At 37.8% G+C, this 27835-nt stretch overlaps 1 protein-coding gene and 1 pseudogene across 1 annotated transcript; both read left to right on the forward strand.

The window, feature by feature from the left end:
- Positions 1-811: 811 nt before the first annotated feature.
- LOC149229171 (tRNA(His) guanylyltransferase 1 pseudogene) lies at positions 812-1671 on the forward strand (annotated as a pseudogene).
- A 9864-nt stretch (positions 1672-11535) lies between these two features.
- On the forward strand, positions 11536-14651 carry LOC149229172 (uncharacterized). The gene is made up of 2 exons (XM_089375782.1): positions 11536-11936; positions 13703-14651. Exons 1-2 carry the CDS (start codon positions 11768-11770, stop codon positions 14458-14460), a joined length of 927 nt encoding a protein of 308 aa, XP_089231908.1. The 5' UTR covers positions 11536-11767; the 3' UTR covers positions 14461-14651.
- The last annotated feature ends 13184 nt before the right edge of the window (positions 14652-27835 follow it).

Below are 27835 nucleotides of genomic sequence, written 5' to 3' on the forward strand. Positions count from 1 at the left end.
ATCTGAAACCCAAGAGTCACGTATTGTACTATAAATGTATATCTCATGTTAATAAAAAATGTATTGCATGTTTTATCTTTCATATTGTCTTTGTTGTCCATGTGTGTTTAACATGGTATCAGAGCGGGCGATCTTCTGCCCTGCTCACATATGAGCCACTTGTTTTCCGTGGCCTTTTTTACATGCCAGTCCTGTACATTCATATAATTGTCAGTACTGCTATATTAGGAGGTGCCTGACAGTCCCTGCGATTCTTGACCTACCACTCTGCTGTTTACCAAATATGCATCTGTTAGCGTGCATGCAATTCTGAAATTAGTCAGAAATTTGTGGCGACCATAACGCATCTGTCATAACGCTCTCTGGCGCACCAGCGCTGTCATCTTCCATAACCGCTCCTGCATGAAATCATTTGCTGTCGTTCTGTCCACTGTTCTGCTCCGTCTCTGGGCTCTGTCCACTAACGCATCTGCCTGGCCTGAACGTTTGTCTGGCCTGACACGGCTTCTTCTGCCTAAACGGCTTTAATGCCCTCTGCGTGACAACGCTTGTCTCTGACCTGCATAGACCTGACAATTCACCTCATTATTCTCACCTGCGTTACTGAATGTGTTTGAATAGCCATTAAACTTGAACGCCTCTGTCCTGCGTCTCTGCCACGCCTGTGCTGCCCTAACGCTCTCTCACCTAATGTTCTCTCACCTAACGCTCTCACCGGTCTGAGAGACTCCATACGCAGTTGGATTGTTGAACGCTGCCTGACAAAGAATTGTGGAGGACGCAGCTGGTATCATCGTTCTGAATGTGCAGTGCGTTTGAAAGGCTGCGGAGGGCTTTCTATCAGCTGCCAGCTTTTTACTCGAACAATGCTCCACTTCGAAGGCTGTAGCGAGATCAGTAATCTTTAACAGCACAGTACTTCCTCTCGTCACAACACTGGCCAGGGCACGGTTTTACTGGCGAATTGGGTGCGTTCTCTTCTTCGGTTCTCACAAGTTCATAATTTTGAGAAACCCAATGATGAGCATGCTTTACAGCTATTGAATGAATGTGCGATAGATATGCTTGAAGAATTTCCAGATATAGTATTTGCATATGGCATGAGTGATGAGTACAGTTTTGTGATAAAGAAGTCAAGCACTGTTCATCAAAGGCGTGCCAGTAAGATAGTGTCACTTATGGTTTCATTCTTTTCCTCCACATATGTTATGAAATGGCACAAGTTTTTCCCACATACGGAGCTGCAGTATCCACCTTCTTTTGATGGACGGGTCGTGTGCTATCCTTCGACTTCCATTCTTCGAGATTACCTTGCTTGGCGTTAAGTAGATTGTGAGTTACCCAAGCCACATAAATAATCAATATAATACCTGCTTTTGGATGTTGGTAAAGTCAGGGAAGAGTGCCACGGAGGCTCAGAATGTTTTGAAGGGTACTCAAACACAGGAAAAGAATGAACTCCTTTTCCAGCAATTTGGTATCAACTATAACACACTTCCTGCTATTTTTCGTAAGGGATCCTGTATATTTAAGAAAGAGGTTGATGAAGTTGTTAAGTGCACTGAAGCTGGAGATCCTGTTATAAGACGGAGAAGGAAAACAGTAGTGCAGCACTGTGATATTATTGGGAAGAATCTCTAGGATGAACATCCTTATCTACTGTCGGATTAATAATTTTGAATGAATTCGGCCCTTGAAACAAGCTTTTATATGCATCGCTCAGAAATTCGTGTGAAGGGGATTTCAGGGGGGTCGGTTGCTTCGCCGTTGAATTAATGTGGTATTCTCCGTGCTCTATTTTCTGTGCGATTATCTACGTTGATTAGCTGCCTGAATTTGGAGTTTTGTTGGGAGACGGGGCGACGGAGGAGGTTTTCTGCGAAAACACACTGAATCCTCGTGTTATGTATGGTGGGAAACACATATTTATTGTAAGTGGTTCCATGGTATTTTCATGTCTGATACTCCATTTGAAAAGCCTCTACAAACTTTCCAAGCCAACGTACGCTTAAGGTCTGCTAGTCTTCACCAGGGTCATGTGGATGCGCACCGTAGTGGTGCTGATGTTGTTCTCTGTTAATGCTGTCATCCAATAAGATTGAACCATACACCAAAACTGCAACACGAAATCTTGTTTTTAATTCGAATTGTCCGCTCCGTTTTGTCTGGAGATGCGTATGTTTGTAGTGATAAGCGTGCAGTCTGGCTATATAAGTTGAGCAGCTGGGTAATCTTACCACCACCTCCGACAGAAGAAATTTTCTTCAGTTGTTTTGAATTCGAATTGAGAATTGGGGATTATAAATTCTGTCTAGCAGAATTGCAGTTGATTTGAATTCGAATTGAGAATTGAACAGTCTGTTCGGCCATCCTGCTCATGTAAATTCTGTGTAGCAGAATTCTCACTCTGAGTGCTTTACACCCATCACCAAAATATCATAATATTTTCTTTTCTGTGTCCGGCAAAGGTAAATAGTTGCTTCTTGTAGTCAACTTGTTCAGAAAGCAAAGAGTAAATGGTTTGTGTAAAGATGAAACGAAAGACAGTTTGGTGAAATACTCGAGTCATTGTTCAAAGCTCAGATGTATATAAGACTACAATGGTTTAATTGCTTGTGCCAAAAATGTATTGAGGCCTTCTAAATCGAATCACTCTGAATATATACTCTTGGTTGTTTCCTTCAAGATATTGCTGTGTACTTACAATTGTTCAGAAGACTCTGTGCTGATTGGTCTGTTGGCATTTTGGAGTGAACGAGTATTTGAAGGATCCAAGCAAGTTTGCAGTTGCTGCTGCGCCAGTGTAGCATTGTATTTAAAACTCATTATAGTGCATTAATTCCTTGATTCCACTGCTGCATAAAGATTTTGGTGAGCTGATTGTAATATTTTATATTGCACACTGTGTTAGAATTTCTACAAATTCAGCAATGATTCTGCATGCGGAATAAACTCAAAGAATCATTAAACCTTATTGCCCAGGGATACGAGTTACCTCCAGCCATCGGTGATGTATTGATGCAGGCCACAGTCCACAAGCTTCTCCTTCAGCACTCCAGCTTCTGTCCAAGCAAAAGAACACAAAATTCTGAAGGCACTTCCGAGCTCTGCTATCTCAGCTAGATGGTGTAGAACTGAAGGGGTTTGAGATATGAGCTTGGGGACCAACAGATAAACATATAGCTAAGCTTCCATCAAGCTTCTAAAAGCTATGTGTTAGAAAAACCACAAATCAAGGTAGAGATGAGATCAAAGTAATGGACCACTTTAGTAGCTCCCAATTATTAATTAAGTAATTGCAGTTGATTTTCTTAACTTAAGGAAACTACTGCAGTTGGTTTCCATAAGTTAAGAAAAGCTGCAACTCCATAAATCAAGGTAGCTTTTGTGTTAAATTAATGGAGCTTAACATTCTCCCACTTGGTCCATACTTCCAAACTTAATGTCTCAACTTAAAAACCATTGATAATCTGTATTAACTAATAGATACATGAATCATGGCGATAAGTCCTCTAATGACGAGTATTACCTTCCATGTATTACTATGCATTTATTCTTATTATAATTTATGTGGCAATAATATCTTAATGAATAAACCCTATGTTTATTCTTGGTCCTTCTTAAATGAATTTTCTCAAATCAACTTAAGGTGCACATAATATGAGAAAAAACATCACAATAATTAAGAATTTCATTAACATTGTCCATACAATGAAAAAACTGCATAATGGAACCAAGTCCCATATTCAATACATGATCCTTGAAATTAACTGTGGCATGCCCTTAATCAAAGGATCATTGATCATTAACTCAGTGCTGACGTGCTCAATGACCACTTTATTTTCTTTAACACGTTCCGTTATAGCTAAAAACTTAATGTCGATGTGTTTATTTCGACTCCCACTTTTTTTTTTTTTTTTAGCCATAAAACCAGCAGCTGAATTATCACAATATATTCTCAATGGCTTAGATACAGAATCCATAATTCTAAGCCCAGAAATGAAATTCTTAAGCCATACACCATGTAAAGCAGCCTCAAACAGGATATACATAAGCATGTAGTCTTTGGTCCCATGAAGGTACCTCATTACTTTCTTTGTAGCTCTCCAGTGGTCTAAACCTGGATCACTCTGACATCATCCCAACATTCCTACATTAGGCTTTTAACAGCGGAAGCATATGGAATGTTCTTCATTTGTTCCCTTTCTAAGTCGTTCTTCGGGCATTGGTTCAAATTGAACCTATCACCCTTCACAATGGGAGCTATACTTGGTGAACAATCCTTCATCTGAAATCTCTCTAAAATTTTTATTAATATAGGTTTCCTGGGACAGACCCAAGATGCCTTGAAATCTGTCTCCATGGATCTTAATGCCAATGACATAAGATGCCTCACCTATATCCTTCATATCAAAACTTTTAGAGAGGAATTGTCTCACCTCATGTAGCAAACCCTTATCATTGGTTGCTAGCAAAAAGGTCATCCATTTGTAAAACAAGAAACAAATTTTACTCCCACTAACCTTCAGGTATATACATTGATCCATAATGTTTTCTACAAAACCAAAAGAAGAAATTACATTATGGAATTTCAAATACCATTGGGAGGATGCTTGTTTTAAACCATACAATGACTTCTTGAGCTTGCAAACCAATTTCTCACCATGACTAGAGGGGAATCAATGAAGATGTGTTATTCATGAAGAAGTGTTATCAATCATTAATGAAGAAGTGTTATTAATCATCATCTTTTAGTGCCAGTGTGAACATGCATTGAATCATATGTGACTTTGTTTTGCAGTAAAGACCATTAGACAAAATACCATTCCCAACATAATCAGATTTATAGAATAGACTGAAAGATTCTTCTGAAAAGTTTAAGGAATATCCAAAAGGTACAAGCCTTGAAACTGAAATCAAGTTTCTAGAAAAACTTGGAACATAAAAGGTCTTTTCTAACTCCAAAACAAAGCCACTACTTAAAGTTAAATAACATGTTCTTATAGCTTCCACATGCGAGCCCATCTTGTTTCCTGATAAGATGCTTTGCTCACTTCTCACTGGCTATTAACGTTAACCATATTAGATTCTTAACAAACAAACGAGATTACTTCCTCAAGGTCGGGAATGTCAGAACGAATTTCAGAGAAATTTGCAGGTTGTACTACTGCATCAAAATAAAGAATCACATGCTTATGTTGAGGCTTAATTAACTTTCATGTTCTACCAATGTAAAACATGGTAAAAAGAATTGAATCAAATGACATGAAAATTGCCTGTGGGCTAAATTTTCAATTCAAACAGATTCAATAAAACTTTATGAACTTTCATGTTTTACCAATGTAAAACATGCTAAAAGAATTGAATCAAATGACATGAAAATTGCCTGTGGGCTAAATTTTCAATTCAAGCAGATTCAACAAAACTTTATGATCTTTCACGTTTTACCAATGTAAAACATGCTAAAAAGAATTGAATCAAATGACATGAAAATTGCCTGTGGGCTAAATTTTCAATTCAAGCAGATTCAACAAAACTTTATGATCTTTCACGTTTTACCAATGTAAAACATGCTAAAAAGAATTGAATCAAATGACATGAAAATTGCCTGTGGGCTAAATTTTCAATTCAAGCAGATTCAACAAAACTTTATGATCTTTCACGTTTTACCAATGTAAAACATGCTAAAAAGAATTGAATCAAATGACATGAAAATTGCCTGTGGGCTAAATTTTCAATTCAAGCAGATTCAATAAAACTTTATGATAAAACTTATTAATTCATAACTCCTGTGGGTAGGTTATGAAATTTTATCCTAATTAATTACATAAATATAATAAAAATTCCTGTGGGATAAAATTTATTATATTCAGTGTAATTAATTACAATTTAATGTCTAAATAATCTTTATGTGATCTTGCCAATCAATATATAATTTTATTTAATTAAAGATGCTGTGGCTACTCTCTAATTAATTAAAATTACATGGATCACTAGACATTAATTTTGTTGCATAAACAAAACTTAACCAGAGAGAAAAATAATGTTTACTGAAGGAGTAAGTCAAAATGACATTTTAATAAACTCCATATAACTGTAATAATTCTCCAGCAAATTCAAAAGCAGGTTAAAGCAGTCAGTATGACTACAAATTGATTGTTGAATTTATAAACTTAACCCGGAGATTGACTCAAAAATTGATTTTCAACAATGCTAAATCTGAACTTCATGCGAACTGAATGCCCAAATGAGAAATAAACCATTTCTTATTTCTCTTTAATTACAAATGTTCATAAATGTAAGTTCAATGTAATGTAATCAATTTACTTTGCATTTTGCATTGTTGATCTTATATAGTTTATTCAAATTAACTATATAAATAAAAATAACATATACCATAACAATCTTTAACATACATATAACCAAAGTTATAACCAAAATATATATAACCAAAGTTATAACCAAATATATATAACCAAAGTTATAACTGAAATATATATAAGTTTATAAAGTTATATAAATAAAAAATATATATAACCAAAATATATATATCAAAATATATACCAAACGAAACAAACCATACAATATGGTATATCACAAACTTTAATATACATATAAAATGTTATGGTATATAATCAAAAGTAATGCCATGTGTTATAAAACCAAATCCTTTCTTTTGAAAACACACGACCCAAAAGAAACCTACATGAGATATACAAAGACACACATCCTTGGATGTATACAGAGAAAAGGCACTGCAAGTGGAGGGAAATGCCTCGTGTATTGAGTAAGCGTCATATCCCAATAGCCATATATTACCACGTAGCAGGCATGGGATTTATAGCTACGCTTTAACTTGTATTTGGCACATTCGACGGATGACATCTCATTTAACATGCAATCAAAATATATAATAGCTAAAAGCATAAGATGCTTGGATTTAGTAAGCCATAAAGGGCTTGAATTCAGAATACGTTAAAACTAAAACAGTAAAATGGCGGATTCAGAATACGCATGGAAAAGAATGCAAAACCTTAAGACCTTTGACTAACTCAATGCAAATCGCTTTGAAGCAACCAAACTGCATAGTCGTCGAATTTCACAGAGTTGAGCCACGATCGACCTTTATAATGAAAGATTTATGTACTCATACTACATTGTGAAACCCTGTGCAAGGCTTGGAGGAGACCACGCGGTGGATCGGAGATTGCTTAACATTTCTGGACGTCGGCCTCGAAAACATCAATGACTTGCAGAAAAGGTCGGACCGGTTGTCACCCGAAACGCAACAAACTCAATTCCTTGTAAGTAATTGGTCTCTTTCATTGATTTGCGGTATAATTTTACTTGTTTGCAAGAGAAAACGTCATGGCTAATATCATAAATACCTTCATTTTCACCATATTGATCATTGTCAAGGTCTTTATGTCAAAAAACTTTTTCACATATGCCTCTATATTCCCAAAGAAATAAACTTCTGTCGGTGATCAAATTTTATACTTTGCCGTCAAGATCAACATGATTACCAAACCATAGACCTGGAAACCAATCTAAATGTGCTTTCTAAAATCATTTACACTGACGTTGGAATGATATGTTGCTAATAAACATATTCGCAAAGAAATAAACTTCTGTCGGTGATCAAATTTTATACTTTGCCGTCAAGATCAAACATTATACTCCGAACTTGAGGAAGCAAACATTACGGTACATGGATTTCTAACACGAAATGATAAATTGTTGAGAGAAGTGTAGTGTCCTCTGTTCAGAGTTGCCTTAAACCCTGCGACAGGGTTTTCGTATCCACCATTTGGCACAGTCGCCATTGACAATATTGCCATATTTTGATTTCTATATACTTGCCAGCAGATGCTTGTTAAAATATAAAAGGCAGAGCGACCTGTGTAGAGATCCATGAAGTGATTCCTCGAAGTTTCTCAATAAAAATCCGCCAACACAGTATGGAGTTTCTAATGAGATCTGTAGTGTTACAAAACTTCAGGATTGAATGCCTAACACAACGAGATAGTGATAATTCACATGGTATGAAAACCTTCGACCAGGGATATGCCGCCTTTTATTAGTAATTAACTTATGGAAATCTTCAATCAAAAGTGTACTACTTTGCTGGGATAATTGCAATTTAGAAACAATCACACATGAGAACTGGCTTCATCTTGGAGGATTCTGCCATTGCAATTACATTAAATTACACCTACTCGCAGTGTCTCAGTAGCTTGGGCAAAAGGGCCGAGATCTAGTGAGAACCGGACAGGATTCGAATACGTATGCTGGGGGAGAAAAGGTCATGACTTAACCAGGGTTTTGTGCCGGCCAAACGACGGTTAGAGAGTAGTACAAACGTTGGTCAACTCGGCTCATGAGATTCTGTTGAATATCTAATTCGATGATCCAGTTGGAGTCGCATGTATGTTATGCAAGGTATGACTGATCGACATCGACCCCTTTTCACCCAGAACGGATTGTCTCTATTCGACTGAAACATTGGCATGTTCCGGCTTTTAGTCAAATGGGTTTCTTAATCGAGTACAGTCTGATGATTTCATGATCAGGTGGGAAACGCACATCTTAAGAGACAACTGCCATGTTGCAGGCGAGAGAATACCATCATCGCATGATACAAATCATGAACAAATTTTTGCATGCGGACCCAGAAAACAAATGCCCTCCACAATTCGAACGCGGATTCAGATCAAGAAACCTAGCAAAAATCAGAACTATGGTGCTATGGCCAACTACACACAGGGTTGCGCAATCTTCAGGATAAATAAAATTTCTAATGCTATTCGAATCACACACCAAGGCAGAGGCAAAAAATGCTCTGATACCAAATGTTAGAATTTCTACAAATTCAACAATGATTCTGCATGCGGAATAAACTCAAAGAATCATTAAACCTTATTGCCCAGGGATACGAGTTACCTCCAGCCATCGGTGATGTATTGATGCAGGCCACAGTCCACAAGCTTCTCCTTCAGCACTCCAGCTTCTGTCCAAGCAAAAGAACACAAAATTCTGAAGGCACTTCCGAGCTCTGCTATCTCATCTAGATGGTGTAGAACTGAAGGGGGTTGAGATATGAGCTTGGGGACCAACAGATAAACATATAGCTAAGCTTCCATCAAGCTTCTAAAAGCTATGTGTTAGAAAAACCACAAATCAAGGTAGAGATGAGATCAAAGTAATGGACCACTTTAGTAGCTCCCAATTATTAATTTAGTAATTGCAGTTGATTTTCTTAACTTAAGGAAACTACTGCAGTTGGTTTCCATAAGTTAAGAAAAGCTGCAACTCCATAAATCAAGGTAGCTTTTGTGTTAAATTAATGGAGCTTAACACACTGATCATTTGCTGACATTTATAAAGGATATTGTTGTGTACGGTTACTTTTCTGCACTAAGTAATAATTGTGATCAATTTTTAAGGTGTAAACCTGACATTGAAGAAAAATGGCCAGAATCAGTGAAGTATTAGAGTTCATGAAAACTCTTATACAATCTACTGTTGATGACACATTACAAATCAGCATAGGATCTCTTTCAGAAATTCAGACATGTCTACAAAATGCACAGGAAAAGATCGATTTTTTGCAGCTTGAATCACAGTGACAGCAAGAAGAGCTACATCAAAATAGACACCATTCTGAACCTGTTTTTGTTCAGAACATTGAGACAACCACCCATCAACAACATGTTAATAATGTTACGGTTCATTCAAATAAAGCAGCAGTTGTATATGCAGATGCAGAAACTCAGTCTGCACTTCTCAAGCCCATCATCAGACTTTGGGAACAGCTTGTCCACAACAAGCACAGAACTGGTCTTGGATATGACAAGGACTTGTCCTTTCATATTCCAGACTATGCCAAGCCCATTCAGTTTCAGAGTGCTGGATTCATTCATGACAATTCACCTGCTCCTTATGACAGTTCAGCTTCAGCTGTTCCAGATTTTGCCCCTCTTCCACAGCAACAACAACAACAACAGATTGTGAAATGCCAACACTGTGACCGAGTTGGCCATTTAAAAGATCACTGTTTTGATCTTCATCCATGTAAGCACTGTCATAAAACTAGCCATTCTTCACACTGATGCTTCAAAAACAAACGTCCTGCAAGAAAAAAGATTCATCTTGGATGGATCGCTTCTTGGCAATGGGCATCAACAGCCAAGAAGATATTCCAAACACATGTCAGAACTTGTTCCAGAATATTGAACAGTCTTGCAGTTGAGTTTCCTCCATCATCTCACCTTGTATCTGACAGGGGGGAAATGATGGTCATCTACAAGCTTCAAAGTCACATCAAGCGAGCCTGAGCCACAACCTGCCACCCCAGTTTCGGAGTTGTAGCCAGAGACAAAGATGCCCCTGAACATGCCTTCAGTTGGCAATCTGGGACACTTCCTCTAGCAGAAGACTTCAGCTTCTTGCCAGTTTTGGAAGAGTTCCGGGAACACAATTGAGAACACTTCCTCTAGCAGAAGACACCAGCTTCTTGCCAGCTTTGGAAGAGTTCCAGGAATTGCATTAAACATTCCAGAGTTGTTGGTCATCCTTAAGCCATCACAGGTTGAGACTTCCCTTTTCAGGTTGAAGTTTTACCTTTTATGCGGGGTGAGACCTCCCTTTTATGGTTGAAGGTTTCCCTCTTTAAAACAATAGGATCACTTCCTCTAGCAGAAAACTTCAGTTTCTTGCCAGTTTTGGAAGAGTTCCAGGAACTGCACTAAGCGTTCCAGTGTTGGTGGTCATCCTTAAACCACCGCCTTTTATACCAACATTTCATAGAGCACATTCAGCCTAGTGCTGCCATGCATTTTTTGCACATTTTGTATTACAGCTCTCTTCTTGGACTCATACATAACCCTTCGGATTAAAGGGGGGAATGTTGGACACCTAATCCTAAATGGGTTAGTGTGGAAGTTGAATGGACAAAAGCAGTCCAAGATACCTTGGGATCTGAAACCCAAGAGTCACGTATTGTACTATAAATGTATATCTCATGTTAATAAAAAATGTATTGCATGTTTTATCTTTCATATTGTCTTTGCTGTCCATGTGTGTTTACCACTCTTAACCATTAAACCCACTCAAGCTATATAAAAACTTCATCAAAATGCTCTATAACTTCCCAATTAAAACTCACCAAAATTCAACCTAGTCCAATACTAAAAAACTCACAACTCCTCTTAACACGACTGTTATTAAACTTTAACATTATTAATTTGCAAATTAGCGAAATGTATTTACAAGTTTAAATGTAGCGCGCAGATTCGTGATCTATCTCTCGCCCCAAGTTATGCGAAGGAGAAGAATCTCAAAAAGCGCAATATTTTGCAAATGGCGCCATGAGAAACCTTTCGGCTCGATATGGGCACGTGGGTTCACGGGTGGACGATTCTGCAAGTTTCCATGTTGTTCATCGATTCCAAGTTATCAATTTGCTTATTGCCAAAGTATTCTTTTTCAGCGTCGAAAGATAGTTGAATGAACAGTGGTCTCGCCGACAGTAACCGCAAATGATGCATCCGCACGCAAGAAAAATCACTCGGCTCTTCGGTTTTTTTGTGAATACATGTACGCAGAATAATCACAGAGCCATCAATCTTCATTGGTTCTTGAGGAGGAGCACTTTAGTTCTTTCTTAGCCCAATATCTGAATATTTGCTGCATATAATATATCTTTCGTCCAGATAGTACTCCTCAGTTTCCAAGTTTGTTAGGGAAGGAGATTTTAAGGTACCGAATGGATGTGAATCTGGCATTAGGTATTAGTACTGCAGGTAATCGTCTTGGCGGATTTGGGAACATACCTAGAAGTACTGCTAATCTGAGCTTGGTGGAGCCAGAATTCGAGCCTCAAATTCACTGGAAGGAGACACCTGAAACTTACATTCTGGTCGCTAATCTGCCAGGTGAGTTCCATGAATATATGCCTTTAGTTTTTAGATATCTGTTATGAGACGGAGGCTCTGTTATATTTGCGTCCATATGGGCATGCTATAGTTTGATGCGTGATTTAAGCGGGGTGTTAGTGTTTTTTTTTTTAGTTTTTTTAGTGCGGTTTTTCGATGTTTGAATCTTGAAATTTTGATTTGTGTTATTTAAAATGTTTTTTTTTCTGTATATATGGATTCATCACCTTGAAAAATTCCTAGGGCACTTTGATTGTGTAGGGTTACCCATCAAGCTTGTGATTTCAATAAATTCCGGCAGGATTTTAGAGAAATTAGACCAAAAAACCCACCTGAGAGTCCCACTAATAATTAAAAAAATTTGCATTTTTTCTATTTTTAATTAGTTTTGTTTTATTTATTTAAGTTTTCTAAATATTTGTTTGTAACTATTAGATTCTCTAGTCTCAAATCTAGTCTCTGATAATGTGTGTAGTGTCCACCCAAATGTGATGTTGTACACAATTTTATTCTAAGATCTTCTCAATAAATATTCATTTAAAAATAAAATGTATTAAAATAAATATTTAGTTAATTTCCAAACAAATGCACTTCTTGACAAGGTGTTTTGTTAAGGCACTCTGTTGTGTAAAGGTCATCCATAGCTAAAAATTTAGCTATGATAAAGGCTTGTGATTGCATGATGATTTTGTTAAGTTAGAAAACCGTAGGGAGTGACTACTCAATCTATACAATTGGATTAAAAATCAGATGAAAAATTTTAAATTCCAAAAAGAATCAATACTATACATCCTAAAGACTTATATATATACTCTTTTCACCTAACAATAACACTAATGATGTATTTTGTTAACTTTTTTATAATTAATTTTCAAATTTAAATTTTGAATCATTTCTAATAACTTTAGGTAATATAACAATCTCAGAATTATAATTAAAAAACCACACTTCTTTTTCTTCCCAGCATAGTTTTTTCCAAAACTTAATCTAATATAATTATTTAATTTATTTGTTAAAAAAAACTTTAAAAACTTATTTGTCCCAAATTTTTTACTTAATAAATAAACACATATTTTAAATTTATTTATTTCCCATCATATCTCATAAAAATAAAATCATATTTAGAAAATAAACCCCATCCATTTTTTCTTTTTCTACTTTCTTCACTTTTCAAGGTTGCAAAGCAAGAGAAATTTAGAGGGTCACACATTTTTTTTTTAAAGCTTGTGTTCAGCGAAATACTGGCCTTAACATTCTATACCAGCAAATTCTAATTAGAGCTATCCTTTCATAGAGCGTAGGCTGGATTGGGAATAAGACTCACCCAGGTTTAAGCTTCTCTAACAATTTCATCTCTAATTAGAAAGTCCAAGCCACACTAATGACCATGGTGAATTTTATCAAATCATTCATTATCCGAACTAAATTCACACATTTAAATTCACACATTTAAGATTTTTTTATTTTTATTTTTATTTAATTCGAGAGAATTTGGTATGGGTTAGATATGTCAATCATATTAAGATTCACACATATTATCTAGCAAACATAAAAATTTAAGAAAACAAATAAACTATTTTTTTCGTTTAATTTAAATTTTAGATTCTAGTTAATGATAAATACTCTAATAATAAATACAATATTAAATAGATCTAAGCTGGTTGTAAAATTTCGGAAATATTTTAGAAAAAGTGACTTCGTGATTTTTACTGAGCTTATTATAAAGTTTTGAAAATATATTGAATTCATGATTTTTATTTGTGCAGGTTTCACAACTGAAGATGTGCGAGTGCATATTGATAAATGGGGAAATCTGATTATTAGCGGAGAACGTCGTGTGGAGGAATGGGTGATGGTGGAAGGGAGAATGCAGAGAATGGAGAGACTTGGCGGGCAGAGATTCAGAAAGATTTTCGGCTTCCCGGCTCAGAATTTGAATGCGGAGGGCGTCACTGCCAAGTTCGAGCACGAAACATTGTATGTCTGGCTGCCTAAAGTCAAAGCAAAATCCAGTACAGATAAGAGAGAATCAACAGAATTGCCGGATGAGGAAAAACCAGAAGCTAAACATTACGAACAATCAGAGGCAATTTCTTCTGATACGAGCTCTGCTTATGAATCTGAATCCAGGGAAGAAACAGTGCCCCAAGAAGATGAAGGAAGCAGTCCCGAAAGTTGGCGTCCTTCACGGGAAGATAATTTGCAGCCATATGGAGATTATAAAAACCCAGAAGAACAAAATCAGAACGTTCCTGTGAAAGGAGGAGAAAATTTTGGTACTGCAGAGGTGAACAGTGATTATCCAGAGGAAGATGCAGGCAGTACTTTATCTTCGCCACCTGAGCGATTTCAAAATATTTCTTCATGTACTTCATTTTTTTCTAAGCGCAGGGTCAGGATAGCTTCTGCAGTGGTCGTAGCATCCACAGTGGTAATTTTATCTGTTGGCTTTTACCTCTCTTATAAGTTAAGCTCAAGCTCTACCGAAGATTGTGCGAAAATACATGACAGTGAGGGCATTTAGGTCTGCAAGTAGACAGTCGATTCTTTACTTTTTATTCTTTGCCTCCTACAAGTAAAGGGCAGCCAGAGAGACCCTTTGTATATCAAGATCGATTCTTTACTTTTTATTCTTTACCTCCTACAAGTAAAGGGCAGCCAGAGAGACCCTTTGTATATCAAGATCGATTGAGAGGTCATTTGTAAATAAAAAACAGATTTCAAATTAGCAGATTAAGTGTAATTAATTAGGGTGATAAATATGTTTATTTGGGAATATTGTTTTTTGAATTTTAATTTTAATTTAATTTGATAAATATGTTTATTTCGGAATATTGTATTGGTTATATATATATACACATGTTTAATTTATTTACTAGCACATAAATCAAATAACTTGTTAACGTTTTAGATTTACTTTCATTTTTATTATGGAGATTCTTAATTTGTAAAGAGATTTTATTACAATATCATGGGTTATGAATATTACATGCTATAACTTATTTCATATGATATTTTTTTAAATCAATCAATTTAATTAAAATGGAAAAAAGCATAATTATTTTGGAGATAAATCTCAACCTTTGATTTGTGTATACTATTATGAATATTCTAGAATATTCTTTCGAAATTAAATCCCTACCATTCATCTAATAATTATTGATAATAAAAATTAATGGAAAATATCATTGGTAATTAAATTAAAATTAACTATTTTCCAAAATAAACATGTTTATGGACATAATAAATTGTAATAAAAGTTATTTAAGTTATTTACAAATTTAAAATTTCCATAATAAAATAAAAAAAATATCCTTAAAAATCTTGTATGTTAGCGACCGCGGAGGAGTGTGGTAGAGGCTGAGCCAAGCACCGCGAGCAAATGTCGTCGCAGGAAGCCCGTGGCCAACCTGATCCAGGTAGTGACGACTGTATGTGGGTGGTGTTATCACCCCAAGAAACTCTCCTAGGTTGTATCTCAGAGATGCTCATAACATTACAAGTTCAACAAAAATGTTGGAAATAGGTGGATGAATGGAAGGAATGATGCATATTCAAGCCAGATAACCACTTCTACTATGCTTAACCCCAGACATGGGTGAACACCCCCAGACCACAAGGCTTTAGACCACCAATTACTCATAGTTTGAGGATTGAGTGAACATGGAAAATACTGACCACACCAACGGATGCACAGGACCCTGTGATGGCTGGCTGCGACCAGTAAAGAGGTCTGCAAATCTATTTCCTAATGCACATACAGGATGACAGCTCTCTGGCATTAAAATAACAGAAACTTGCATACAAATTCAATGATACATAGTAGATTCTAACACAGAGGTGGCATGACAGCCCCTCTAATGCTAAACATCAAGAGCACATGAAAAATGCATAACAGGCACAACCTGGAACAAAGAAGAAGTGGAAAGTGAACAATTAACAGCAAAATAAGCTTGTATTAGCTGAAAATAAAGACCAGACGCTGCAGGTATCACAGTAGTTACAGTCTCCAAAAGTTGAACCTTACATCAAAATAACATCCATCAACCCCCATTACATCTTGTTTCTGAGTATATATAGAGGTTGATTACAAAAATATCTGCTATCCTATGCTTAGAGGGGTCATAATGGACCACCAACCACCTTAACTCTCTGATATGGGTCTTTGATACAATTTGATGGCTTTAATAAATTAATTTGACATTCTCTGTTGCTCGGACGTCCTTCTTGCACAGGTGGAGTGTAAAATGAAACGGGCTCCATTACTGACGTTTAACCTCTCGAGGCACGTCCTTCTTGCTCTTCAACCATAATGCTCTTGAATAGAGTTGTTGAAGAATAACTGCGCTGGGTACAAGTAGGTGATCGCCTTCGTTCTTCGGCAGCAGAGAACAGTGAAAGGTGGCGTAGACTTCATGGTGAAGGTGTGAGTATGACGAGAACAACTTTCGGCTGTCGGATCACACGAATGAGCAACTAAGATCGGCCTACAGGGGGTATCGGGAGAAAGCGTGGATGGAGAAACGTGGGCCGTCGGATCGCGGTATGGCAGATCCGACGGTGATCGGAGGCGGAAGTTGCACAGGAGATAACGAGCGGGGGAATGGTTTTGCGCGGCGAGACGACAGTAAGTGGTTTCCCCGCATCGTTTATCGGAGGTGAGTGGTATATGTATACAGTCGAGCGATCAAAATAGGAGGTTGACATGTGGACGATGGGACGGGTGGAAAACTGCCGCGATCGCGAGTTAACGCGCGGGCAGGTTTCGGCGGCGAGAGGTGTGAATGTTGTCGGATCGTGCGGCAAATGATCAGACGGTGGAGGCTTAATGCACATGTTTATGATTGATGTGACATGGCAGAGCTTCACGGGTAGCGCTTTTTGCGTAAGCGTGGTTATATTGCTAAAGCCTTGGTGCTGAGGGGTTAGACAGGAGAGGGGTTTACACAGGGTTTTGGGAGAAAAATAGAGATGAAGGGGTTAAGAGGGTATAAAGAAAATGAAGGGAAAAGGATGAAATAAACTACTGCAAGCTCATTTCTTGTAAAAACACATGGCCACAACAGTAATTTGGTTCTCCAAACGCACAAGTGTATAGCAGAGCTAACACTGGCTCCTTCTGGGGATGAGATCCTCCCCGTGAGGTCTCAAGAACCTACAGACCAATGCCTTTCCGATGAAAAAAAATTAGCAAAATTCCTAGTGTTCCATTAGGCATGGAGTCTACTTTGCCTACACAAAGCTGATAAAAATAAAATATTTACAACTTTTAAGGCCAAAGACCTTAAACAACATAATTTTTCAGAAAACGTCCATTAACTCGACGATCAAAAACTGCTTCTCCTCCCATACTTTTCAGTATGAAGGTGTTGTTCCCTTGAATCTGAGAAATGATGAAAGGACTTGTCCAGAAAGCATCAAACTTCCGATGATTACCCTTCTTTTCCTTCAATGCATCCTATTTCAGAACCAAGTCTCCAACCAGAAAATTATCTGTTTTTGTCTTCCTGTCAAAAGTATCCTTGATCTTTTTCTGATGTGTTGTAGCCTTTTCAACCAGCTGTTCTCTAATATAATGTACCTCTGCTAAATCAATGATCTTCTTTGCCATGTCTTCTTCCTCATTCTGCTCTTCTTGAAGGAATTTTGCCACAGGGAGAGTTAACTAAATTGGAAACACAGCTTCAGTGCCATATACCAACTTGAAAGGAGAATTCCCTGTGGATTTCTTAATGGTCACTCTGTCAGCCCACAGTGTATACTTGAGCTTAGAATCCCAATTCTTTTTGTTGTCCTCTAACAGCTTCTTAATTATCCTTATCAGGCTTTTATTAGAGGATTCTGCTAGACCATTACCTTGAGGATAATATGAGGTGGAATGAACCAGTTTAATACCCATTGAATCACACATTTCCACCAATTCTTTTGCCCTGAAGGCTGCTACATTATCTGTGACTAATTTATGTGGACAACCAAATCTGGTAAAGATATTTTCAATTAAAAACTTCATGACCACATTATGATCAGCCTTTCTGGTAGGGATTGCTTCAATCCACTTAGTAAAATAATCAGTGGCTACTAATATCCATCTGTGTTGGCCATTGGAATGTGGATTGATTTCTCCAATAAAATCCAAGCCCCACTGCTGAAAAGGTCCTTTTGCATGTATTGGTTTTAAGGGCAGGGATTTCAACTACTGTTTTCCTTCAAATCTTTGGCACCTGTCACAAGATTTAACAAATGAAAATATATCAGAAAATAAGGAGGGCCAGTAATATCCAGCTCTGAGAATTTTGTGGGTTGTAGTCTTCCAATAATGGTGCCCCTCACACATGCTGGAATGAAATTGTTGCATAACTTCTACTGACTGTTCTTTATCTAGACACCTCAAAAGCACTCCAGATGGATCCCTTTAGTAGAGCAGATTTTCATGGATACAATATTTTGCTGCCCTAAGTTTTAAAGTTCTGGCTTGACTTGTGCTTAAGACTGGAGGGATTTCTAGCTTCAGCAAGAAATTAATTATTGCAGAATACCAATCACAAGAAGTTAGATTTTCTGCCATTGGCTACTTTCTCTCTAGTTCAACTGTTTCTTCTTCTTTTGCCTGACCATTTTCTGCAATTGTGCCCATGAAATGTATGTCCAATGTTCTGCAATTTTCTTCAGCTAATAACCTGGCAAGACCCTGACCTTTGACAAGTTTGGTGGACTTTAGTTCTATATTAAATTCAATTAGCTTTGCAATCCATTTAGTCCTTCTTCCATCAGCATTAGGTTGTATCAAGACATCTTTTATTGCAGCAGAGGGCACATATGCAATTATCTTGGAATGCAGAATGTACACTCTGAAAGCTTTCAAGGATTTGATAAGAGCATATGTTTGTTTTTCAATAATGTCATATCTCAGTTCAACATCCCTTAAGTTTTCGCTGAAAAATTCCACCAGATGCTTTAAGCCTTCTTCATCTGTTTGCAATAAAACTACTGCAATGGTGTCTTCAGAGGCAAACGAAAATATATGGAACTCCTTGTTGTAATCTGGGCTGCTTATAGTGGGAGCTTCCATAATGGCTTTTTTAATAGACTCAAATGATTTTCTTGCTGCATGAGTCCATCTGAACTTTGATCCCTTCTTCAACATGGAGGTAATATGCTTCACTAATTATGCAAAATTTGGTATAAACCTTCTCACAAAATTAATTTTGCCCAGAAAGGACTGAATATCTTTCTTTGATCTCGGGACAGACAAAGTCTGTATTTCTCTTACTCTTTCTGGGTCAATTCGGACACCTGCAGCAGAAACAATATGTCCTAACAGCTTGCCTTCTTCTAAAGCAAATTGTGATTTTTTAGGATTCACTGAAATCCAAAACCTCCTGCACTTCAGGAACACCTTTTTCAAATGTTGCAAATGATCTTGATGGCTGCTGGAGTATACTATTATGTCATCAAGGTAGATAAGGACAAATTTATCCTTCTCTCCCACAAATGCTATATCCATAGCTCTCTCAAAGGTGGCTCCAACATTCATCAATCCAAAAGGCATCTTGGCATACATAAAAGTGTCCTAAGGAGTGGTGAATGCAGTTTTCTCTTGGTCATCTGGATGCACAACAATCTGATTAAGGCCTGAAAAACCATCGAAGTAAGACATTACTTCGGTTCCTGAGACCTTCTGCAATAAATGCTCCATCTTGGGTAGAGGATAGTTGTCTTTCTTAGAGCATTTGTTCAAGTTTCTGAAATCAACACACAGTTTGATTTCTCCACTTTTCTTCCTCATCACTACTAGGTTGGCTACCGACTTGGAATATCTGAGAGGGACTATGATCTTGGCAGCCAACAACTTTTTAATTTATTTTTCAATCAGAGGAAGAAGCATAGGATTTATTGGTCTCAACTTCTGTTTGAAAGGAATGGTGTCTTTCTCCAGAGGGATTTTATGTTGAATTATCTTCTTATCATACATTTTCAGATCACTATACTCCCAGGCAAACACGTCAGCAAATTGCTTCATTAATTTGCAGTACTTAGAACTTTGGTCAACAGACAGATGGGAAGATAGATTTATGTATCTAGCCTGACCTCGACTCCCTATATCATGCTTACAGACTGCAGATTGGTCCTCTTTCTAGGCAGCCTTGTAAGGCACATCATTTTGGTCAAACAGTCTTTCTAAAGGAATTAAACCCTTAGGAATATGATTGCTGGGAAGTTGGACAATGCTATCTTTGCCAATTTTGTTTCTATGCTGAGATTGGGGTTTTTCTTCTAAGGCTATATTTTCTTGGTCAATTTGCATCTCAGAAAACTCATCAATGACTTGCAGGAACCTGTTTATTTCATCAACATCATCAAAAACTTTCCAATGGTGGACATTATCAGGCAAGGATGGTCTGTATTTCATTTGCACTTCATAAACTATTTTGGGAGGCATGGGAGGGATAAACATGCTAGCAGACACGACAAGGGAATCAACAAGCTGATTTTGGGCTCTAGGAATATATGAAATACAGAAATAATCAAAAGAATATTTTATTCTCCATACCTCATCTCTGTATGCTTTCAGCCTTGGGTGCTTTGCTTGAAATGTTTTATTTACTTGCTGAATGATCAAATCAGCATCTCCGAACACCTTTATGTTCCTGATTCCTCTGTCTTTTGCTGCGTTAAGGCCCAATAGCAGAGCCTAATATTCTGCTATATTGTTGGTGACTTGGAATGCCAGCTTAAAAGATAGATGTGTGCTTTCTTGCTCTGGAGATACCAGCACCACCCATGCTCTTGCAGTCTCCCTGGAACATGCTCCATCAAAGAACATCTCCCAAACTTGACTTCCTTTCTCCTCTTCGGCATGAATTGTTTATTTCCTAATCTACATTGAGGCCCTCTAGGATTCTTCTATTTGGAGAGTACATGCTCCAAAATTAGTGTCCATAGCATAAATTGGATGATTAGTAGGATTCTTTTCATCACTGATGATGTATGCCAACTGTGCTTCTCTGTACAATCTCTTGCTTTCTCCTCCAAAAACTGGGACAGTGGCATAAGATAGATCATTCTATAATGTCCCACCTAGTCTCCTAATCCATCCTTTGGATAGCAGCATGCCAAACTTGGGAGGGACATCTGCTACCACAATGTCCATCATCATACTCTTCATGGGCAGCTGAGTTAGGGTAATGGATAAATCTTTAATTAACCCCAAACATTTTACTTTACTTGAATCAAAAGAGAATAAATCATGATATGATCTGGTGATGTCAAGGCCTAACTCTTCCATGACAGCTTTAGACATCAAATTGTGGCTGGCCCCTGTGTCTAGCAGGCAATTGTGGAGGATTTTGTCATGAATGTTCAAAGAGACATAAAATGATGGAGAATTATTATCAGCAGGTTCAATCATGGGGCTAAGCACAACAACAGGTTTATCATTTTTCAAATTGATAGAGTCAATGGAGGTTTGTGTGGTTTCCAGCTCAAGGGCCTCAAGGATAGGCTTTCTAAACACTTCATTCTTGACCAACTCTATCAGAGGCATAGATATTTTTAACTTCTGGACTTTTGACTCAAAGCTGAAAGAGGAAGGTAACTTATCGGAACCTTTTACCTCTTGAACTGGAGCTTTGACGATGACTAGATCAGCTATTGGTCTTCTCTGTCTGATATTTTGTGATTATGTTCGGACAACAGTTTTTTGGGCAGGATTCTCCTTGACATTTTTTGCATTTGACCTCAGATTATATCTTCGCTGCTCCTTAGTTTGTAGAACAACCTCTCTATCCCATTCTTGATTTTCTTGTTCCTGCAACAATGATTCTTCATATGCAGCCAATGTCAAAAATGCAGCACTGCCTTTATCTTCCATGCAATGAATTTCATCCTCATCTTCAAACGGTCCTCCTCCATGACTACATTTTGGAAGGGAGCTTTAACCTTCTGTTCTTCATTTATTTGTTTTCCCCTCTGAATGATTTGTAACTGTTCATTTTCTCTTCTGAATGGATTTGGATTTCTTGGAGCAAATGTGTTCTGCTGCCTTGTCTTTCCTGAATTTTTCTCAACCTTCAGCTTAAAAATTTCAGCAACCAATGACTCTATCATCTTAGTCATTTTATCTAATTTAGGCTCTGAAGATGAGGTAGAGGAAGAAGAAGACTCACCTCTTTGCCTTCTTCTATTAGCATAACTTTTTAGCTTTTCTGCAACCATGATATTAGACTCTACTTCTAGGGCTACATCTTGCATACCAGCTAGAGTGGCACATCTACTTTCTCTCAATAACATGCATAAATCAGAGTCAAAAGCATTGGCATAAGTGAGTTTGGCAGAGGTGGGAGTAGGCTTTACCTTAGCTGGTATCTTACTATACATACAATTGAATCTTTTATTAAAATTAGACAATGATTCCCCATTTTCCCTCTTCAGGTTACCAAACTCAATATGGTAATATAGCAAGTCTTTTTTATCTCCCTGGTGCTTAAAAAATGCTTCATCTAAGGCTTCAATATCAGCAATAGATCTAGGGGCTAGTTCTCTGAACCAATTTCTGGCCTCTCCATTAAGGCTCTGGACAAAAACTCTCATCCACACATCATTTTCACTTATGTCTAAGTTATCAGCATAACTATAGAAATCCTCAAGGTGTTCTTTTGCTGTTACTTCTTCTGTGCCAGTAAACTTGGGCATATATTTTTGGTATTCTCCCACAGGCATGGGATTCAAAGGAACATGTAGGACCAAAGGTCCATATCTAGCAGCAACAATTCTTTCTATCTTCGTGGGTGCTTGCTGGCCTGCCATGACTGGGATATGTGGAAGGACACTGATAGATTGAGCAGATTGAAACAATGAAATGGATGACAGGTACAAAGGGATGTTATGGACTGTATGGGAAGTTTTCTTTGGACTGAGGCTCAAAAGGGATCTGACTGAACAAGGGGCTGTATTAATCTCTGAAGGAATTTCCTTATTAACAGTGTTGGGATCTAAATCTTTGATTTGTATATCTTCAGCTATAAATTTATCTTTCAGAGATGCATGAGTTTTCTTAGGCTTACCTGATCCTGATGCCCCTTTCTGTGATGTTTTCTTGAGCTTAACGATCTTCTAAAGGTCAGGCACTGGTTCAGCTCGTGATTTCTAAGGATTTCTTCGAGTATGCCTCACAAACTGAGCCAGAACTTTAATCTGGAGTCGCCAAAGGTTGGTCTTCCTCCAACACAGTCGCCAGATAGATGATTACAACCAGAATATGTGTTCAAACCTTGTCTATCATCAAAGCTTGGAATTGTGTCATTCTCCCAGGGAAGCTGAGCTTCAATCTCCTTTCCCCAGTAATGACACCAATTAATGTTATCACCCCAAGAAACTCTCCTAGGTTGTATCTCAGAGATGCTTGGGAACATTACAAGCTCAACAAAAATGTTGGAAATAGGTGGATGAATGGAAGGAATGATGCATATTCAAGCCAGATAACCACTTCTACTATGCTTAACCCCAGACATGGGTGAAAACCCCCAGACTACAAGGCTTTAGACCACCAATTACTCACAGTTTGAGGATTGAGTGAACATGGAGAGTACTGACCACACCAACAGATGCACAGGACCTTGTGATGGCCGTCTGCAACCAGTAAAGAGGTCTGCAAATATATTTCCTAATGCACAGATAGGATGACGGCTCTCTGGCATTAAAATAACAGAAACCTACATACAAATTCAATGATACATACTAGATTCTAACATAGAGGTGGGATGATAACCCCTATAATGCTAAACATCAAGAGCACATGAAAAATGCATAACAGGCATAGCCTGGAACAAAGAAAAAGTGGAAAGTGAGAAATTAACAGCAAAAGAAGCTTGTATTAGCTGAAAATGAAGACCAGACGCTGCAGGTATCACAGTAGTTACAGTCTCCAGAAGTTGAACCTTACATCAAAATAACATCCATCAACCCCCATTACATCTTGTTTCTAGGTATATATAGAGGTTGATTACAAAAATATCTGCTATCCTATGCGTGGAGGGGTCATAATGGACCACCAACCACCTTAACTCTCTGATATGGGTCTCTGATACAATTTGCTGGCTTTAATAAATTAATTTGACATTCTCTGTTGCTCGGCCGTCCTTCCTGCACAGGTGGAGTATAAAATGAAACGGGCTCCATTACTGATCAGTACATTTAACCGCTCGAGGCACGTCCTTCTTGCTCTTCGACCATAATGCTCTTGAATGGAGTTGTTGAAGAATAACTACGCCAGGTACAGGTAGGTGATTGCCTTAGTTCTTTGGTAGTAGAGAACAGTCAAAGGTGGCGTAGACTTCATGGCGGAGGCGTGAGTATGACGAGAACAATTTTCGACCGTCGGATCACGTGAATGAATGGCTAAGATCAGCTTATAGGGGGTATCGGGAGAAAGCGTGGATGGAGAAACGTGGGCTGTCGGATCGCGGTCGGGCAGATCCAATGGTGATCGGAGGCGGAAGTTTCACGGGAGATAACGAGCGAGGGAATGGTTTTACGTGGCGGGACAACGGTAAGTGATTTCCCCGCACCGCTTATCGGAGGTGAGTGGTATACGTACACAGCAGAGCGATCACAATAGGAGGTTGACACGTGGACGATGGGACAAGTGGAAAACCGCCACGATCGCGAGTTAACGCGCGGGCAGGTTTCGGCGGCTAGAGGTGCGAATGCCGTCGGATCGTGCGGCAAACGATTGGACGGTGGAGGCTTAACGCACATGTTTATGATTGATGTGACATGGCAGAGCTTCGTGGGTAGTGTTTTTTGTGTAGACGTGGTTATATTGCTAAAGCCTTGGCGCTGAGGGGCTAGACGGGAGAGGGGTTTACACAGGGTTTTGGGAGAAAAATAGAGATGAAGGGGTTAAGAGGGTATAAAGAAAATGAAGGGGAAAGGATGAAATAAACTGCTGTGAGCTCCTTTCTTGTAAAAACACACAGCCACAGCAGTAATTTGGTTCTCCAAACACATAAGTGCATAGCAGAGCTAACAGGTGGCACCAAAGGGGAATTCAAATGACTCATAGAAGAATGGGAGGAAGATATAAATCGTCTAGTGGATGTGGAGGAATCAAACACATTGGATTGGAAGATCATGATTCCAGACTCGGGCACACCAGAGGCTGAGAGCCACAATAAAAAAAATCCATTTATCTGTATTGGTTCATGAAATGCCTCCTAGGCAAGGCCATGGAGCAAATCTGGATGACTATTGTCCATGATTTTCCAAATTATAAACAAAACTTTCAAAAACTGCAATTTCAATTGCAGAAACACGATGGCCACCTAGATTGTATAGAGAAACATTTACCATGCATGTTCGTGTCGATTGAGCTGCGATGCTCCAGTGCGAAAAATTTGACCCCAGTGGCTTCGACATCTGCCTAACACGAGGAATATCATGCTGACTCTTAGCCCCTTTTTAATTAGTGTTCATGCAGATAGCTTTTAATTTACACTTTACAGTCATATATATATATATCTATATATATATATATCTATATATATATATATATATATATAGCTAGAATATGGTTGTGGACATGACAATCAAGTTTATATAGCTTGGATAGACAAACTAAGTATTTTTTGTTACTGGATGACTTATAATGTGGTTAGGTGGTCAAGAGACTTGGTTTCCCACTGGGAAAGTTAAGGCCACCTAACTAGAATCTATATGGGTGTAACTTCCTTACTTATTTTATAATGAAAAAGAAAGATCTACCAAGCTTAACAAAAAAATTCTTGTTACATGTCTTTTCTTAAATATTTATATATATTTAACTCATATATTAATTTTTAAAGTATTTTAAATAATTAATAAAAATAAGATTACAATATATTTAATTTTAATATTTTGTAATTATTTTGTATTTTAATATCATTAATATTTATTAACTATTTAATTTAATTTTTCAATTTAAATAACTTTTTATAAAACCATATATATATATATATTTTTATACTAAAATATTTCATATTAAATAATTTGGTGAAACACATATATATTCTCTATGTTATGAACATCAAATTTTGGTTTTAGAATTAATTCCAAGATTTTAATTTACAATCATGTTTACAAAGTTTAGTGGCCTCAACTTGCCTATTGGGAAACCAGGTCTATTGGCCACCGAACAACATTATAAGCCATATAGAAACAATAAAGTTTGAGTTTGTCTAACAGTGCCTTATAAGACTAAATGTCCTGAAACCATCTACAAGCTAAATAAATGTAACATAGGAGCCTAACCAACATATATATCATAGAAAATTAAATAAAATTGAAACTAGAAACAAACAATCATATTGAAATTCATCAGAGGAATCCACGGGGGTTGGGTCCTTCGCACTCGAACCCGATAATTCAAATTGAAGACGACACATAATGTGCTTCTCAATGCGGCTAAGATGGATGTTTTGTTGCTCAATTTGGAACTGGATAAGATGAAATTCTTTCTGTATTTCTTGGAAGCCAGGATCAGATTTAACATAGCGAGTTGGAGGACTCGTTATAGCCTTGGCCACAATGTTCTTCATCAACCAGTAAAGGTGAATAATTTGTTTGTATTTAGATGTGTGACCTCTAGAATTACCAGGGCCGGGGATAATATCTCTCCAAGTTTCTACTTGAATTTTTGCTTCTGCACGTTGATTCAGTTATGTTTCCCAAGTGGAGATTAATTGTCAAACTTGAGATGGGGTAACCGTTTGGTAGGAGCAGGCAACCTCTTGGATCAACTGTGTGGATGATTTACGGCCTCTTCCCCATGGATGGTGAGCTTGAGCACCACCATTATCTCCCATCCTCCTCGCCCACCTTTCCCAACCCCGACCACCTCGGCTCGAAGAGTTGGGATTGGAGGAAGGGTCAACCATGGTGCTTCTCAACAAACAATGTGTATAGGAAAAACCCTAATACGATTTACAAAAACCATGAGCGTAGAACTGCCTAATCATGAGGGGTCTCAAAAATTATGGTGACAATGAAGACCTGGAACAATATCACAACATAAAGGCATAAAAGAGCTAACATTAGGCCTGAACCTGATAATGACCATGAGAGTGGGATGGGTCTGCCACCCATGGTATGGAACAACATACCCAGGCTCCTCAAGCCCATTTGAGACTGAACACAGAGGTAAAAAAATATGGGTCTGCCACTTAGGGGTCTACCACTTAGGGCTTAAATCAACATGCATCGGCTCCCAGAGTCCTTTTCCAACCAGACATACAATTAAGACAGGAGGAGCCAAACACAAGAACTTTGAAATTCTCCAAACTTTCAAAGAAATCAAATATAATAATAATCAAACACAGAGAAACAAGCATGCAGCCTCCACAGAACTCCAATCCAAAGAAGGGAAGTATATGCACATGAGAGATAGAAAGATACTGAAGAGAATAGAGATAGGAAAATGGAAAGAAAACAATACAAAGTAAAACCTAGTGGGGGCTTTCCATATGTCGCAACATAGCTTCCAATTTCTTACAGAAAACATATTATAAATATTTCTCCATAAAATTCGCAAAAAAAGTTAAATGGTTTGTAAAAATCGGGTGATGAGGAGGGAGAAGATAAAGAACATACCCGGTGAAATTGACCATATGAATGGGGAAACCAACTACACCAGTGAAACCAACCTATGAAGCCTTCCTCACACACGGCCACGAGTTGTCTCAGAGCACTGTACTGACACTAACACTAACTGTTAAAACGAGAGGCCAAGCATATGAGAAAAAGGAACGTCGGGCTCTTAACACATGTCAGCAAGTATATCTCGGGTGTGTCTCCTCTTGATTAACCATCTCATTGTTATTAAGTAATGGCATGCGCATTGTCACTGTTGTCACTCACTACTTTAC

The sequence above is a fragment of the Pinus tabuliformis genome, chromosome J (assembly GCF_031772625.1).
Source record: "Pinus tabuliformis cultivar Carrire ecotype Pingquan chromosome J, CPIR1, whole genome shotgun sequence".
In the NCBI taxonomy this organism is placed as follows: domain Eukaryota; kingdom Viridiplantae; phylum Streptophyta; class Pinopsida; order Pinales; family Pinaceae; genus Pinus; species Pinus tabuliformis.